The sequence below is a fragment of the Dermochelys coriacea genome, chromosome 3 (genome assembly GCF_009764565.3).
Source record: "Dermochelys coriacea isolate rDerCor1 chromosome 3, rDerCor1.pri.v4, whole genome shotgun sequence".
NCBI lineage: Eukaryota > Metazoa > Chordata > Testudines > Dermochelyidae > Dermochelys > Dermochelys coriacea.
Window position 1 is genome coordinate 127,170,836 of NC_050070.1, and position 16,770 is coordinate 127,187,605.

General features: G+C 38.1%; 1 protein-coding gene across 4 annotated transcripts in view; it reads right to left on the reverse strand.

The window, feature by feature from the left end:
* Positions 1 to 1,246: 1,246 nt before the first annotated feature.
* The window catches only part of LOC119852832, a 137,099-nt gene continuing 121,575 nt past the window's right edge, over positions 1,247 to 16,770 (reverse strand). For 3 of the 4 annotated variants that reach the window (XM_043511282.1, XM_043511281.1, XM_038394681.2), the window contains 4 exons: positions 13,741 to 13,847; positions 10,528 to 10,588; positions 6,490 to 6,695; positions 1,247 to 5,789 (listed from right to left, as the gene is read on the reverse strand). In XM_043511282.1, coding sequence (XP_043367217.1) covers positions 5,579 to 5,789; positions 6,490 to 6,695; positions 10,528 to 10,588; positions 13,741 to 13,847 — 585 coding nt within the window. In that variant the 3' untranslated portion in view covers positions 1,247 to 5,578. The remainder of the gene's footprint in view (positions 5,790 to 6,489; positions 6,696 to 10,527; positions 10,589 to 13,740; positions 13,848 to 16,770) is intronic. The other variant, XM_038394675.2, reaches the window with a different exon arrangement.

Consider the following 16,770-nt stretch of genomic DNA (forward strand, 5'->3'; position numbering starts at 1 on the left):
ACTGATACTCTTAGTCATCTAATATTCTTTCTACTAGGTTGCTTGCACTATACTGCAGCAAAGTATTAAGCATTTCTGCATTGCAATGCCCTGTGTCAGTGGTTCCCAAACTGGGGTTTGTGAAATGTTACAGGGGGTTCTTGGGGGGGGGGGGGGGGGAATCCCTAACGGTGGACAGAGCTGTCCCTAGGGACCCCGGGCAGCCCGGAGCCCCTGAACTTCCAAGAGCTAAGCAGATCAAAGCAAGCACATCTATAACACTGAGGAGATTTAAACTTCAAGACTCCTTATAAGAAATGAAAAGAGGTGAATATTTTTTGCTGTTTTTAAAATTAAATAGATAGCTAGTATTATTTTTAAAATTATCATGAAGAACAAGTTTAAGCTTCGTTGTAACGTGCGTTGTTTGCCTGGACTGCTGAAGACCTGAATGCTTGTGTAGAAGGAACTCTTTTGAGTTGGCTTCTTAAATCCCTTCATGCTGTTTCACATTTGATACTCCTTGATGAAACAGGAGCCTTGTCTTATAACAGGCTTATTCAAAGTGATACAAACTACGGAAGTGAGATCTTGGAAGAGTGTTGCTGTTTTCATAATGTAATAAAATACTGTAATGATAAATAATAAATAGTATGCAATAAGCATGTCATAAAAACAAATTTTATATTGCCAAGATCACTGCTTTTCTAACTTATACTTGGGTAAAGGAGAAAATCCCTGGAAATATTCAGTTTTAGGAGGGAGTTCGCGAAACTTGACATTTTAGTGAAAGGGATTCACAGGTTGTTAAAGTTTGGGAACCACTGCCCTATGTTAATGCAGACTGATATGTCAAAACAGGGCAACACATGAATAATCCTTGTGGTATAACTCTTGGGCCTAAGAATTAATGGCTCACTTATTAGTAGTTAAGCGTAATCATAGAGCACTTTTTTTTTTTAAAAAAAAGTCTAATCTTTGTTCTACATTTTAGCACAGTGACTCCTTTTTAAGAACTAGTTTCTTTACTAATCTATTTTGAAAACTGGCATGTATTGTAGGTGTATTAATAGCCTTCTAAATGCTGACTCTTTAGTCTTAGTGATTTGAAATATAGGGCTAAGAAAATAGATATACTTTGTTTCCATTTAAAAAAACCTTCTCTCTTTTAGACATGAATAAAGGCTGGCAGATTTTCTTCACTGGACAGAGAGGAGATTTAAAGTAACTTGTTTCATACTCCTTGTGCTTTTTTGAAAACATTCAAAATATAGCATAAGTTGGAAAACAAATTAATTATCTTGAAGTGGAATCTTGCTAAACCCTCACAGAATTGTCATTGATTCAACTGGATTGAACATATTTACAACTGCAGGCCTGGTTATCAGCCATGGACAACAGCTTGGAGCTGAAAACATCCCATCAACTGTAAAGAAGATAGGTGTTTTTTAATATCTGTCTTGAAGTGGCTTGGCTTAACGAACACACCTTAAAGTAGTACTCACTGCAGCCTCATTTTTGTTATTTCTGAAGTGTCTTATTACATGCTTCATTTTCTAATTCCTGTCTTGAGATCTACTGGTTACATTTTTGTTTACATAAATGATCTGTTTTATTAAAATACTCTGGCTGTCAAGGTACTCACTTCTTCAAATTGAAACTTGCAATGGAGGAGTTTTCCACAGCAGTGGGAATGCTTCATAGCTATGGAGATTACTGACCCTAGCAGTTGACTTCAGCATGTTGTCTCCTGTCCATAGGATATTAATACTAAAGGTAATGCAGTGTGAAGGAATATTTACTTATCAGGTGTGGTGATTGTATCTATATACAATAACATGCAGAACCAACCCCATTCTTCCAACATTGTAAAGCCATGACAGTAATTTGTATTCATCCATGCATAAATTGCATGAAAGTTGGCCAGTTTGATTGAGGGATGAAGATATTAGCTAAACTTGTTCTAAGCATCACAGCTGTAAAATGGGTCAGAAAACTAAAGATGATAGCCTGTCAATTTCACTGATATTACATTTTCCTAAAGAATCAGGTAAAACATAACGATGGTTCAAGTATGTAAAATTTTGATCAATTTAAAACATTGCCTTTATTATCTCACTCATGATGGATGACTTTCTATGGATGTTTCCCTCCTGTTCTCCTCTGATAACCTTCACAGGTGGGTAGGTCTTTACTGCGGTGATTGGAAACAGCGCCTGAGGGGACCTACTCATCAACTGACAGTCTCAAATTATTTTGCCTCCAAGTAGTCTGATTGACACCTATGAGTTGCTTGCATTCTTTCAGTAGAGAACCATTATTTCACCGTCTTCTGGTGTTTTTTCAAGTCTGCTCTCTCTTCTGCTGAGTTAGTCTCTCCCCTCACAGTGCTAAGTGTCCTCCTCTGCCACAACAGCCAGTGATGTGTTTGGTCTGCAGAATGGCTGATGAGCCTATTTGTGTGTGAAGTGCAACATCTCCCACAGCATGACACACAATAAGCTTGTCGCATCCATTAAAAAACATCTGAAATTGAGCACATTTAATTTTATAGTGAATTCTTTGAAGCTTGCACTATAGATTTACATGTAGATTTTAGATTAAAGAACTATGAGTTAAGTGTATTTCTGACCAAATGCCCATAAGTAGCCTGTCTGCCTTCTTTGATTAACTAAAAGCTTGTATTGCATCTAAGTCATAGTTTATCTTAAACTAGACTTCTCTACTTTTTTTAAAAACCTTCCTCTGAGTTCATCGCTCAGCTTGCAAGAGCTCACTGAGAAATTATTGTTGATTTCATCACATCAGAATAAACTGCAACAACAAAAGCATCAACTAGTTCACTGGGGTATGTTCCAACAATTAATACTGTAGATCAGTTAAAGATTAGGAACCCAGCCAAATTGTACAGTAAATTATCTATTTTCACAAGACACATTTATCATCTGTTTTGAACCATTCCATAGTAGCACTGCTTTAGAGCCAAATCCTGCTGTAATTAAAGTGAATGACAACATTCACTTTGTCCTCAATGAGATCAAGATTTTGGCCTGTAGAAAGTTCAATTACATTTAGTACAGCAATTTCATAATCTAGATACATCACAATGTGTGTGGGTTACAGCATAAAGATCTACATAAACCTGCAATTCCATTGCTGTTGTGAGTTTCTGTATTTTAGTCATCCTTTTCTAGTTTAGAAAATGGATTCTTTGTCCACGTAATTAGTCCAGTAGGTAACTGTTGACTTAGCTTCCTAAAATTAAAAAAAAAAAAAAAAATTAAGAGCAGAGGTGTATACATTTATAACTATATTGAGGTATTAACCTACATATGTATTAGGCTGAATATTCAACATTTTTGGTTGAAATAGCTTATGATAGCATGTCATAATACTTTGTTATAAGATTTCTATTTCTCTATTGTGCCACCTTGCTTCATGGGAGTAGTAGTTTAGGTTCCCATTTTCCCCCACAATAGGCTGAGCTTCCTTCCCAAAGTACATCTTCCAGCATATAACGTGGTCACCCCTCTGCTCAACTTGTGTGGTGTGCCTTGAGTCTCACATCACTTCAGTTGCATCATAGGTGATCCAGTCTGACCAGGGGGCCTGGGCAATAAGGGAGAATGGGGAGATCAGACTCCCAAACTACAACTCCCATAAAGCAATGCAACACACTAAGGAAATGGAAATCATTGTTGAACTGACTCTAAATTAATCTTTTTTTGGGGGTTCAGTTCAGTTAACCAAAATGAAACATTTTTGGTTTGGGAATGTTGAAACATTTCATTTTGATTAAAAAATGAGATTCTTTTGCTATTTCCAAACTGATTTTTTTTTTTGGAATTTTCATTTTGAAAAAACTGATATTGCAATTTTTTGTCCCAGTTTGGGATAAAAATGGTAAAGTATTGGACTTTCTCAAAGGACAAAAATTCTGAATTTTTGCTCTACTTCTGATGCCCCCAAGTAAAACTATATTAGTGGCCTATATATGAGCAAAGGAATTTTTTAAAATGGGAGATTGTCAAAGCTAAAGCTGTAGCTGGGGATGCTTAAAGTAGAAGATGCCCGTAGAAGCCCATCCTCTCATTCTAATGTTTGGCAGAGATGTTTGTAACATTTACGGTCAGGGTCCTGCAGTCTTTACTTGTACAACTCCTGAAGTCAGTTGCAGGGGAGGAGGAATTCCCTTTATAAAAACTGGGCACAATGGGACTATAGTAGTGGGGGGATTCCTTTGAGATTTGCACATAAAACAAAACGAAAAATCCCCCTTTCCCAGTAAATATTGGTTTTAGTCTCCAAATTTAGCATGATAGTTTTTCACAGGAGAATTTAGTTTTCTATTTAATTTTTTGGGACAAGATTTAATAACTTTTAGATGGAACTTATTTAAAATATTGCCTCTTCAAACTCTTTCATTGTTTTCCTCACATTTCTGTGGTGGTTCTCTAAATTAAAAAAAAAAATTCAGGTTTTTCATTTCACACAGCAACTCAGCTTTAAGCTGATATAGGTATACAGGAATGGGAAATATTAAAGTTATTACAGTAATTTGTCACAGCCAAATGGTTTTGCCAAAGAAAACTACTGACACACTGACTATATGTCATCCTCCACACACTGTTATAGAACTGGAGGTGTATGAAAAAGTGTTTTGTATGGTGCGACAGAAAGGAAGAAACAGAAGTGTGGAGAAGACATGGGGAAACATGAATGTTGGGGAGATAAATAGCCACATTAAGGGAAGGCAGAAATACAGAAGTATAAGGTAGGTGAGCACTAGCACTTTTCTGTCCTCTTCCCTTTATAGACAGCCAACATTGGGCACCACTGCTCTGAATCAGTACCTGGGTGCTGCAGCCTGGTGCCTTGCCCTGCTGTAACCAATAACCTTAGGCTTTCCACCAGGAGAACATCTATAGCTCTTCTCTGGCTCAGAGTGGTTTAATTCTCCAGCAATCTGCAATAGGTCCATCCAGTGGAGAGGGTAGTAGTACTCCCCTTCTGCCTGACATAGCTGTAATCTCCCCATGTTCCCTAACATCTTTTCTCCCTCTTCCCCAGGAGACCCACTCCCTGCCTCATGCTCCATATGTCCTGCCATGCCTTGCTCACTCCTATAACTTCCTTGTGATGCTCTGATAAACCCACCCCTTATTGCCCCAATATAGTCCCACTCACCCTGAAGGCTATTGGCCAGCAAAAGGATTGGTAGCAAGGGTCTTGCTCGGATGAACCTCTTAAAGGTGGAGAAGCTTTCTTGGTGGCGAACCCCAAGACATTTGCCAAACCCAGATTGTGTCTTTGTTGTGGTAGGGTATGCTGGGCTTGTTAGCATAAGTGACTGCAAATTCAATCCTCCTCTCTGCCTGACTTCCCACCATTTCAAAGGGATAAAGCAGTGGATGAATGATGCTCCTATACAGCAGTTTAAGTGAAAAGAAGGATCTCTTCCCCCTCCTCCCCCCATGTACGAGTTTCTGCATGTATTTGTTGGTCACTTGGCCAAATTTCTGACCTTCGTTCTGTGTTCACAGCTTCCACTGATCTCAAGGGGAGCCCTCCGTGTGCATTAAAAGGGTAGAATTTGATGCTATAATAGCTCTGTTCTCAGAGTATTACAAGGAACTTTTAATCTATGGGGTAAAAGTGTATATACAGCACTGTCCTGATGGGGGACAAAAGAATAAATAAAAATACATGCCACAACTGGATTTTTCAGAACCACATCTTCTATGGTAAGAGGCACAGAGATCATTTCTTGTGGGGCAAAGGCATTGTTATTGTATTTCTGATCCTTCCAACTGTAAGACACATCCAAAACATCTTTAGAAAAGCTTACTAGAAATAACCAATCTAAATAATTCCTCAGTGTATTTATCTGTATTATAGTGCTACTGTAGCAACCTGAACTATGGTTGAGATAGATTTTCTGTTTTAAACTTCTGATTTTTGCTTTTCATTTTCTTCTTTTGGATAGAGAATATCCAATCTTTTTCTCATACTCTCTTAACTTTTGGGTGCATTTTAACTCCAGAATAGATAACATGGATTTTATTTGCACATGAGAATAGTTGACAGGTAAGAAATATATTAACAAGCACTCCTACAATCAGATAAACTCAAAATCAGCTTGATTTTAAAATTTCCAACTTGGAATGCATGGCACATAGTCCTGGATGAGGAGTATGTGCTTTGCTTGAAGAGGTCTAGTTTCAAAATAACAAAATTATGGACATTTTAAAATGTATCCTGAGTTTGCACAGCAGGTTTAATCTTCAGAAGCAAGCACCAGGGTGTGATGCTCTGAATATTCACCGGTGAGGATATTTGAAAGCTCACACCTCCATGTATTTTAATGTGTGATCGCTCTTAAGAGCTGCAATGTTTCAAGTCAAATTTACAAAAGGAATAAGGGGATGGGACCCTTATTATACATCATATAACAAATTTCTATTTCCAGTCTAAATTAAAGAGCATAGGCAAAGCATGTAGCATACTCACATTTCAACAGCTCCTTTATTTTCATGTTGTTTCTCCTTTGAATTGTTTTTCATTTCTTTAAAAACTAGGCGTGTTTTGGAGAAGCTCCTGTGAGATGGCTCATGCGGTTTCCTATCTAACAAAATGGGAAATGTGCTTCCCTCTATCCCTCTTTCAGCAGAGCTATTTCCAGGTTGTTTATGATGACTTGGAAACAAGTATTCCATCTTGGGATAACAGAAGCACAAGAGGAGGTTACACAAAGCAGCCCTGCATTTTCAAAGCAGAACACTGCAAATTGTTCTTGTAAACAAAAAACCCCAAATGATATTGGAAACAAGGCACCTGGCAACATAATATGTTCAATTCAACCTCAAACTTGTGATTCATATGTGTTAGTTACTAGAACTAGATGATCCTCTTCAGACCAATAGCAGTTTTAGACTCGAAAGGAGACGCTCTCCCTGCTGTTCTGTGACCACTACTTCAGCTGGAATCATGCTGGTAGGGTCATACTCAGACCTGATATCTAGTTGAAGTGCCTATAAAATCTAGACCATGATATAGCTCAGTGAACCCTGCAGGAGACACTTTGAAAGAAAAGTTAATGAAATTTCCTTTTCAATCCAGCATCATAAATATCTGAAACCAGTGTAATAATAAAGACCATTATCCAGTGTCAGATACACCCTTCGTGGACTATGATGCTTTTTGGTATTTTTCAATAAACAGGCATCTCCAGTCATTTAGAACAGAAGAGAAATTATTTCCTTTTAATTTGAAATAACATTTCTTATTTATGTTAATAATCTGTCATACATCAAATGGTAATGCAAGAGATGATTTTTACCAGAATTAAATTGGCTTATTCCCTCAAAGTCTCCCTTCAGCTTTCATATATTTCTATAACTTTTATTATTAGAAAAAAAAATCTAGTGCCACCTTTTTATGGCATTTTATAAACATAGGGCCTACTGCTGATTCCATTGAGTTAATGGGAATTTTACTTTTGACTTCAGTGGAACCAGGATTGGACCCAGAGGGAGTGGCGGGGGGAGGAAATGTTTCTCTGCCTTGAAGAGTTTTTGCATTATTTTAGCCACAACACACAACTACAATGTTACAATAAGAACTGTTAGAATTATTCATAGCAATAAGACCACCAAACCAGTTTCCTGGGTGGGAGAGTTTTGGCTCCTTGTGGAACCAGACATCTTTAGAATGTAGATCCCTCCGGTTGCTCCGTTGCCCACTGGCCAGCTAGAAGGAGACAGGAGCCAATTATCTCCTTGCTCTCCACAATCTCTAATTTAAACCTGTGTCCAGGGTTTCTTGAGCCTGGTTCCCCATTTTAGCTGAACTCACCCTCCCTCTCCACAGTTGTATAGGACTTGTGTTTTTAGGATGTGGGTCTGACCAATCACCTGGGTCAGGAAGGAATTTTTCCTATCAGGGCCAAATTGTAGGTGATTGAGTTTTTTTCACCTTCCTCATAGCCTCATGGAGACACAGTTAGGTTAAATAGGAATAGGACTTAACATTAGGAATTGTATGACTACTTAGTCCATTGCAACTTGTAGCTGGTGTCTTGTGCAGATAAAAGGCAGAAAGGGTCAGCACCCAGAAATAAGAAACCTGGAATTTTACTGATGGACCTCAGACCTATGGGGAAAAGGGAGACCTGAAGTCTGCACAGAGCCAGGTCCGTCTTTGATATTTCTATCCTCTTCACAAGGAGGAGAGTGAGAGGATTCAGCAGAGCAAGCTGAATCCTAGGAGTAGGCAGTGCAAAGTCTAGCCTGTGGTATGGGCGACATGATAGAGCACTGTAAACCCCACATTGGATCCTCTTCTAGGCCTGGAACGGAAAAGGGCAGTAACACTGGGGACGGGTACTAGGTTTAGTAAAGTTGTGGCCTGCTGCTTAAAATCCATCCCAATGTCTGTCCTCAGCCACCTGAATGTCCTGATCGAGTCATCCAATGAATTCTAACATATGTATTGAAATAGATTATTCACTTATACATTTTGTCATTATTTGAACAGCTCTATAGATAACAGAATAATAATTTGTATATGATTTATTCTATACATTTTCCCCATTAATTGCTAAATTATTTATTAGCAAATAACTTTTTGACCAGTTGTAATTTCAGACAGACAGAGGAAACTGCTTATGGTGGAAGTAGGATACAGACAAACTCCATTTATAGTGAAGTAGAATGCAAGTTCCTAACAGTTTCTGTGCCATGCAATGTGAAAACTGCAATTCCCGTTACACTGAGCCTCTGCTAAGAGTAAAGGTTTTCTATTAAAAAAAATCAAAAACAAAACCCAATTTCATTATAAGTGGGCTTCACTGATGACTCAAGATCTTAATAAAAATTGGAAAGTGTAGGAAGGAGATGTAAAGAGAACTTTCATGCACAAAAAAGGTGGTATACTCAAGTCCAACATTTTAAGATTGCAGTGTTTAGAGTTAGAACTGAAAACCCATATTTAGGCAATTAAACAAGTGACTTGATTTTCAAAGGTGCTCAGCACCCACAGCTCCACTGAAAAACAGGTTACTTATTTAGTGATTTAAGACCCTGATCCTGCAAACACTGATGCATATTTGCAGTATCAAGGCTTAAATATGTATTTAGGAACCTAATTCTAAAACATCCAGGTCTAGAAAGATTGGTCCTACTTCTCTTCTGAAACACTTAATGCTGTTTTCTTAACAGTAGTAGTAATCTATGCAAGTAATGTCCAAAAGCCGCAGAAAATGTTTTAGTAAAAACAATCTCTTACACACAATTGTATACAACAACATGTTTTTTTAATCTATTCTGTGTGGAAAGTATGCTTCTAACAGAATATATGCCTAGGGGAAGTCACACAATCTTTATTTTACAATACATTTGTATTAGTCTACATCACTGCTCACATTCTCTTGTGTTAGGTCCCACTTACGTGGTGGGGACACAGGTCATGTTCACACTACTCCTTTTTAAAGTTGTATAACTAGACTTGGAAGGATAAGATTTTTATCAGTAAACGTTAGTAAACATCAGTTTTACCATCCACAGTCCTAAACACAAGAAAAAATATTTCCATCAATAATAATCAAAATGGGCAAAGTAAGAAAAATTCTGCTTGAGAACTTATAAGTTTGATTTAAGAATATTTTCTCTGTATATTTTGACATGTGATGTTGACAATTTGTGTTTTACTGATTATAAAAGCTTTAACTTTTTGAATCTCAATGTCTATTGTCATTAAATAACCACTGTCTGACCACTCTCATTGTCTGGCCCCTGTGTAATTTCCTGCAACTGTGAAAACTTAAAAACAATAACAATCTTAAAAAAAAAAAGCAGCTTACAAATAAATAAATATTGATATTATTTGTAAAAATTATAAATAAAAAATCAAATTCAGCCAAGCCTAGGTATAACCAAGTCCCCTAATAATGCCTTACTCCATTCCCCTGCTTTTAGCTAACATGTAATACTGCAAAGGAGATTGAAAACGAGGGAGGAGAAAAACTGTGGCCCCACTAAAGTTGATGGGAATTTTGCCATTGACTTTAATGGAGTCAAGATTTCACCTGGGTTTAGTTTGAAGTTTATTTTAGCTGTTTGGTAAGTAGGAAGCTAATAGTACTGGACTGATTCAGGCATAATACATATAGGAATTGTGAAAACTTTCGCACATAGTTCTACTAATGACCCTCTGGCCTGAACCCTAATATTTCAAACCTGGGCCTCTACAGAGACTATCAATTGTAACAAATTGTGTGGTGGTTTTGTAAGGTGAAAGGCCTGTGCACAAATCCACATACCTACCACTGATATGTCTGATATGCAGTCTGGACTTTGAAGCATACTGAAAAGCTTTAAAATAAAATCATATTCTAGGCATGTAGCATTTGTAGTGACAGTCAAGAAAAGCGCTTTAGTTATTACTTTGCCTTGGTGAACTTCATTAAAACACTTAAGAAAAACAGCATTAACAGTAATAGTAATCTATACAAAAGGTATAGATGATAGCAATGACCATTTGACTACTAACCAGATCACGGACACTGTGCTCTTTTTCAGCAACTGCAAACTGGCCATTTTTCTCCAGCAGCCTGTTCCAGGTAGCACCAAACAGAGAAAAACAAATTTAGAAGAAAGCAGTGAGGATCATCACTCTTTGAATACACAGCAGATGTTATCATAACTAGAGCTGAGCAAATATTTAATTTTTCAAACTGGTGGCCATGTTGAGGGGGAGAGGGGAGAAACCCGCTTTGGTTAATTTCAAATCAAAACTGAATTGTTTTTTCTCACCAAAATGAAAAACTGGAAAAAATAGATTCAGATAGATTTAATTTGAAATGAAACATCATTTTGAAATGAAACATTTTGACTTTATTAAAAAAATTTCCCTCTTTTTTTATTCAGCTCTAACCCGTTACTGAATATGACCTGAATTAGAGGATAGATTTGGTCGCTCTGAAACTACATTTTTGGACATATTTATCATTCTCTAAAAAAAAAATTTGTCCCGCTCAAATGATAACTCCTAAATAGTGTTCTTTGAGAGTCACCTCTGTCCATTCCCACTTACAGATATGGCATCTGACATTGAGATACGGAAGCACCTGGAAAACTTGTGTCTGCTGGGAGGGCACACGAAAGATCTTGTGAGAGGATGACATCATTGCCCTACTTTGAATGAAGGACTGCAACTACCTCAGTTCCTTTCCCTAACTACCGAGTCGTCATGTTATATAGAGGTCTGGGGCAGAGGAGAAGGCAGATGGGTAGTGTGAATGCACAGAGATGACTCTTGAAGAATGACAGTTTACTTTTCTTTCTTGTTTGAGGCCCTCTGTGCATTCCCATTTATGGGAGATTAGCAAGTAGTGCCCCATCAGGTGGAGGGTGGATGAGGAGTTCTTAGATAAATATGAACTGTAACATTGCTCTCCCAAACTGGTCATTGACATGCGATGCTAAATCCAGGGAGTAGTGTTGTAACTGGGGGCCTGCACAATTACAGTAAACATGTTCTTAACTGTAATTACTGTAAGAAAGTTTATTAGCTGTCTCAAGAACCTATAGCAACAAATGTTGATAGAAAATGTGCAAAAGCTAGAGACTGAAATAGTCCAAACACAAAGGACTACTGATATAAAACTCGAGGACTGTATTAAAATTATGCCTGGTAAGTGCAAGACCAGAAATTAATGAACCAAAATTGGTACATTGGAAAGTACGCCTAGTGAGTGAACAAAATAATGAAGGAATGGACTATTCTGCCCATTACTACTTTTTTGGGGTCCTAAAAAAGAGACTGTGGGCTGAAAATTAGCAGAGACTACTTGAATGCTGGCTGGCTGAAAAAAAAGGGAAGAAATGAGCTCCATCATTGTCACCCTTGCCATCTCCTGGGAGCCTGGACCTTCTTCATCCTAATCCTGAGATGTCCTGACCAGACCAGGCCAAGAAAGAGGGACCCAGATGGCACGTCCTGTTGTACTGGCTACGTCTGAATCCCGAATACCACCTGGGATGGGAGACTTTATTTTCCCATCCCACCCATCCCTCGTGTGTCCTTTTCCTTCCCCCACCTTACTTCTTTCCTATCCCTCTCCTTTTGTCTAATAAAAGTCTGGCTTAGCGGGCCAAGACTTCATATTTTGCAATGCTGTTTGTTATAAGCCTGTGACTAGAAAGAGGCCGTTAAATACAGTGCCCTAAAAAGTCATATTGTGGTACAAATTTGTCAGGTCTCGGAGGGTATGTCTACACTGCAATTAAAAACCTGCGGCTGGTCCATGCCAGCTGACTTGGTCTCGAGGGGCTTGGAATAAGGGACTGTTTAATGACTGTGTAGACATTTGAGATAAGGCTGGGTTCTAAGACCCTGCAAGATGGGAGGGTCCTAAAGCTCAGGCCCAAATGTCTACACTGCAATTAAATAGACCCTTAGCTCAAACCCCGCAAGCCTGAATCAGCTGACATGGGCCAGCCACCGGTGTCTAATTGCAGTGTAGACATACCCAGAATGGCTAATAAGACTATGTGCTGTGCCTGTGTTTTTCCAGCAGTGAGGTTACAAATGAGAGTCGACACCAGTGACAAAAGCTGCATTTTCTATCTTTGCTGTTCTTTTCTTTCCTCTTTTGAAAACAGGACTGGACTTTAACAGCAGCAGCAACAATGACAGCTCCAGCCCATTGCAACTAACTTCTTCTGTTTTCCTCAAAAGGAAAGTTCTTACCATCTTTGGTATCTTCTAAAAGACAGTTAGACTAAGGGGGTTTTCCTTCTAAAGAACCTCTCCTGCTAAATGGAAAAGGAAGTCATGTTGTTAAAGGCCTTACTTAATACTTTACATTTCAAATGCTTTAACTGTTTTTCCTCCTTTTTCTCTATCTTTAATAAAAGGTTAAAAAAATGTGTTTGCCATGGTACCAAAAAAGCTAAGGACTCTGTAAACCGAACCTTATTTAAAACGGTTTAATATTGGACAGTGACTGGATCATGTTAACCCCTTTAACTCTTTGGGCCCATTTGTTTCATCTAAATTAATACAACAGTAGTATCTGGTGAAGGTGTGCACTGAACTCCAAGTTGCTGCTTTGCAGATCTCCACTAGGGGAACCTACATGAACCAACACCACTGACAGGTGCCACGTATGGAACAAGTCTTTAAACCAGAGAGTACTACTTTCCTAGCTAAAATATAGCAATGTTCTATACATTTCCCACTTCGGAATAAGCATCTCTGTTTGGTAATGGATTCTCCCTGGCATCTCTCCTGATATGCTACAAATAATCGATGAGACTTTCTAAAGGGGCAGGTTTTTTTCAGGAAAAGATAAATTACCCTCTTTACATCCAGGGACCTTAACAATAGAAGCTTAGGTACATAGGGACTTTAGGCAACTATAGGGTTAGACAGCAGCTGTTTTGAGGGTCTCAGTGGCACCTAAATGTGTGGGACTTATGCGGCTAAAATGACAGTTGGGCACTTAAGTCCCCCTTGGAATCCCATCCATAGTTTATCTGCCTTGGAAAGATGAAGGTCACAGCCAACCCTCCTAGGATTTGTACCAATGACTCCAAGAAGACTTGGTATTCAAACCTCACTTATAGACCATTAAGTGACTTATGAACTATATCAGCTAACATAGCTGTGTGTTAAAAACAGAAAAATACAGCACACGAAAATGTCCCAACTTAACTTACACAAACATCTTCATACAGTTTGTTCATAACATTAACTGACCTCTTGGAAGATGTCATATTAAGAAGGGCAAGATGATACATATGATGCAAGTAAATCAGATGTCGTTCGTGGTGGAAATGCTTCTTAGTCCTTTTGCAAGGTTTGCTCTGTAAATAAAAAATAGCATGTAACAACTTATACAAAGTACGAGTTTATCGAGCAGAAAGTTGAAAATTCAAAGCAACTTTTATATTCAGGAAGAATGAAAGACGATGATTACTTTTAGATTTCTGTACTAACTCTTACCTCCTGAAATATCTATGCACTTGATTCATTTGAAAAAGTTTTGAGCTTTGCACTCAATAGGTCCTACTACCAATACTGAAACAGTCTAATTTATTACAGTGACATAAACCCAAAGTAACAATACAGAAGTCAATTTACATCTCGTATGTCATATCAGGATGAGCCCAGTAAATTTTTAATTTAGTTTAATTTTCATCAAAGGAAACATAAGTTTTCATATAACATACATTTTAAAAACACTGATACTTTTAATATTCACAGTCACCTGCAGCACACTTCCAGCTGCATTTAGCTTTCCCTAAAGTTCTAGCTGTCTGGTGCACTGAAACAGCTTATCCTAATAGGTAGTGCCTTCCTCTTATTTTGATAAAGTTCATTCGTATCACTTTGTGGCTGGTCTGGTTACCCACACGTCCACCCACTAGTACACTTCTCCCAGTTTGCATAGCATACAAATGCTTCCTACATTAATAACTACACCTGAATAACAATTTTTAGCTGTAATCATATTTTATTATTACATGGATTTCCTTTGGCTCAATCTTCTTCTAATATATTCATAAGTTTGGCCTTCTTTGTAAACTGAACAATTCTCAATACCCAGGGATTGAGTTAGCCAATAACACTTCCATAAATAAAACAAAATAGAGAAGTTGTTTTATTTTTAATACAAATTGTTTGGTTTCTGGAGTTTTGAGCTACTTAAGGGCCCAGTCCAAAGCCCATTAAGTGAATTGGGGTCTTTCTACTCTCTTCAATGGGCTTTCCATCAGACCCTACAGGCAGGATCAGTTTTTAATCAACGACTAAACTAAGTGACCTGCTATACAGTGCCTTCCACATTCTACCCTCTCTGCAACCCTAATAAAAATCAATAGGCTTATATGAGTGAAATGAAGAGCAGAACTTGTCCCAGTCTATATGCTCAATGGACTGCTCAAGTATATTTTAAAAAAACTGTTCTCGTTACTTGTACTGTACCCCCATCGTTGCATAGCCCTTGTATGTAAAAGACGAGACAAAAAGTCATTTCGAATGCATGCTCAAAACAGCTAATGAAGTTATATACAACTTATATACAGGGATAAGCTGTAAATATCAAATGACTAGTGTATGTGTTTTAAATTTTATTTAAGAAAAACTGACTTAATATACTATGTTCTCAATCCTCTAATGAGCTCTGCATGGACAGATGCCTGTGCTTCAATAATCTGCCTATGTGGAGCTCACTGCAGCGTCAGAGCCTTTTATTATTCATATATATATGTATATGCTATGAAGCATTATGTACATTTATGATGCAATTTAAATAATCATTTATAAAGGTCCATATACTGCAAAGACTGAAATGTGTGCAACTTTACATTGATTTCAATGGGACTAATCATGTGCATAAAAGTGATACAATAGAGAGCAAATACATCAATATTCATCTACTGAAATAATTCAAAAAATAGTAATCCCTCCAACCTGAAGGAAAATTATTACGGTAAGAAAAGTCACCAAAAAATCCTTCCACATTTTGCTGACTAAGTTATTTTAACTGGTATGGTTATGAAAAGGGTGCTTCTTTGTTGCTGACATTTCCTTTCCTTGTCTTATAGTTTTGCCTTTAAAGCCATGTAGACAGATACAGATGGACAGATAAGTGTTTTGTTTTTAAAAAGCTTCTGTGGTGAGAGAGTCACTGTAACCAAGGTTTCATTGACATGAATGGCAAATAGGCAAGTTTACAGCAGGATTAAGCTAATTAATTAGAAAGCCTGATTGTGTCCCTGAAGGGCTGGATCCCTGAAGTGAACTGCATGGACAGAAAGAAAAGGAGTACTTGTGGCACCTTAGAGACTAACAAATTTATTAGAGCATAAGCTTTTGTGAGCTACAGCTCACTTCATCGGATGCATTTGGTGGAAAAAACAGAGGGGAGATTTATATACACACACAGAGAACATGAAACAATAAATAATAAATAATAAGCTCTAATAAATTTGTTAGTCTCTAAGGTGCCACAAGTACTCCTTTTCTTTTTGCGAATACAGACTAACACGGCTGCTACTCTGAAACCTGCATGGACAGAGGCACTGGATTTAAAAGAAAGCTTAGAAGAAGTTGGCCTTGTCATTTTGGGGGTAGGGTAGTGGGGGAGGAGGCTGGCTTGTGAAATAATTTTTCACTTACCCCCTCCCAAGTGTGACAGAATCCCATCCACCTTTGGCACCCCACTATGCACAGGGCCAGCCAGCCAATAGACTTTGGAGAGGGGCAGCAAGATAAATCTTTGGGATACACCCCATATTTAACTGACACTGAAGGACTAGTATGAACGGCCTCAACTCCCATCAGAGTCAATCAGAATGTTAAGGGTGCTCAACACCTTGCAGTGTCAGGTCCAAAATGTTATCGTGCCCAACCCATCATTCATGATTTGTAATCAATAAACCCCACAGAGCAGCTCCTTTGGTTTGAGTCCACATTTCATTTTTCAGGAACAAAAAAACTGTGTCTACAGGGCAGCCCTGAATATCAGAAATGTTAAGTATTGGCGAGCTTCTGACAGAAAGTCAAAACCAGCTCGCCTGGCTTTGTAGTTCTCTAATCAGCCAAGTAAAGGTGACTTGTGAATTTCAGTGGCAGGAAACAGTTTATAGTACAGTAACCTAGCCCATTGTCTGGGCTTTTTCTGCTCAGCTTCATTACTATTACCATGATAAAGACAAGTGTTTTTTCTACTTCCCTTTCTTCCCCTTCAAGTCTCTGCTTGCTCTTGACTCTTCTGAATTTCAC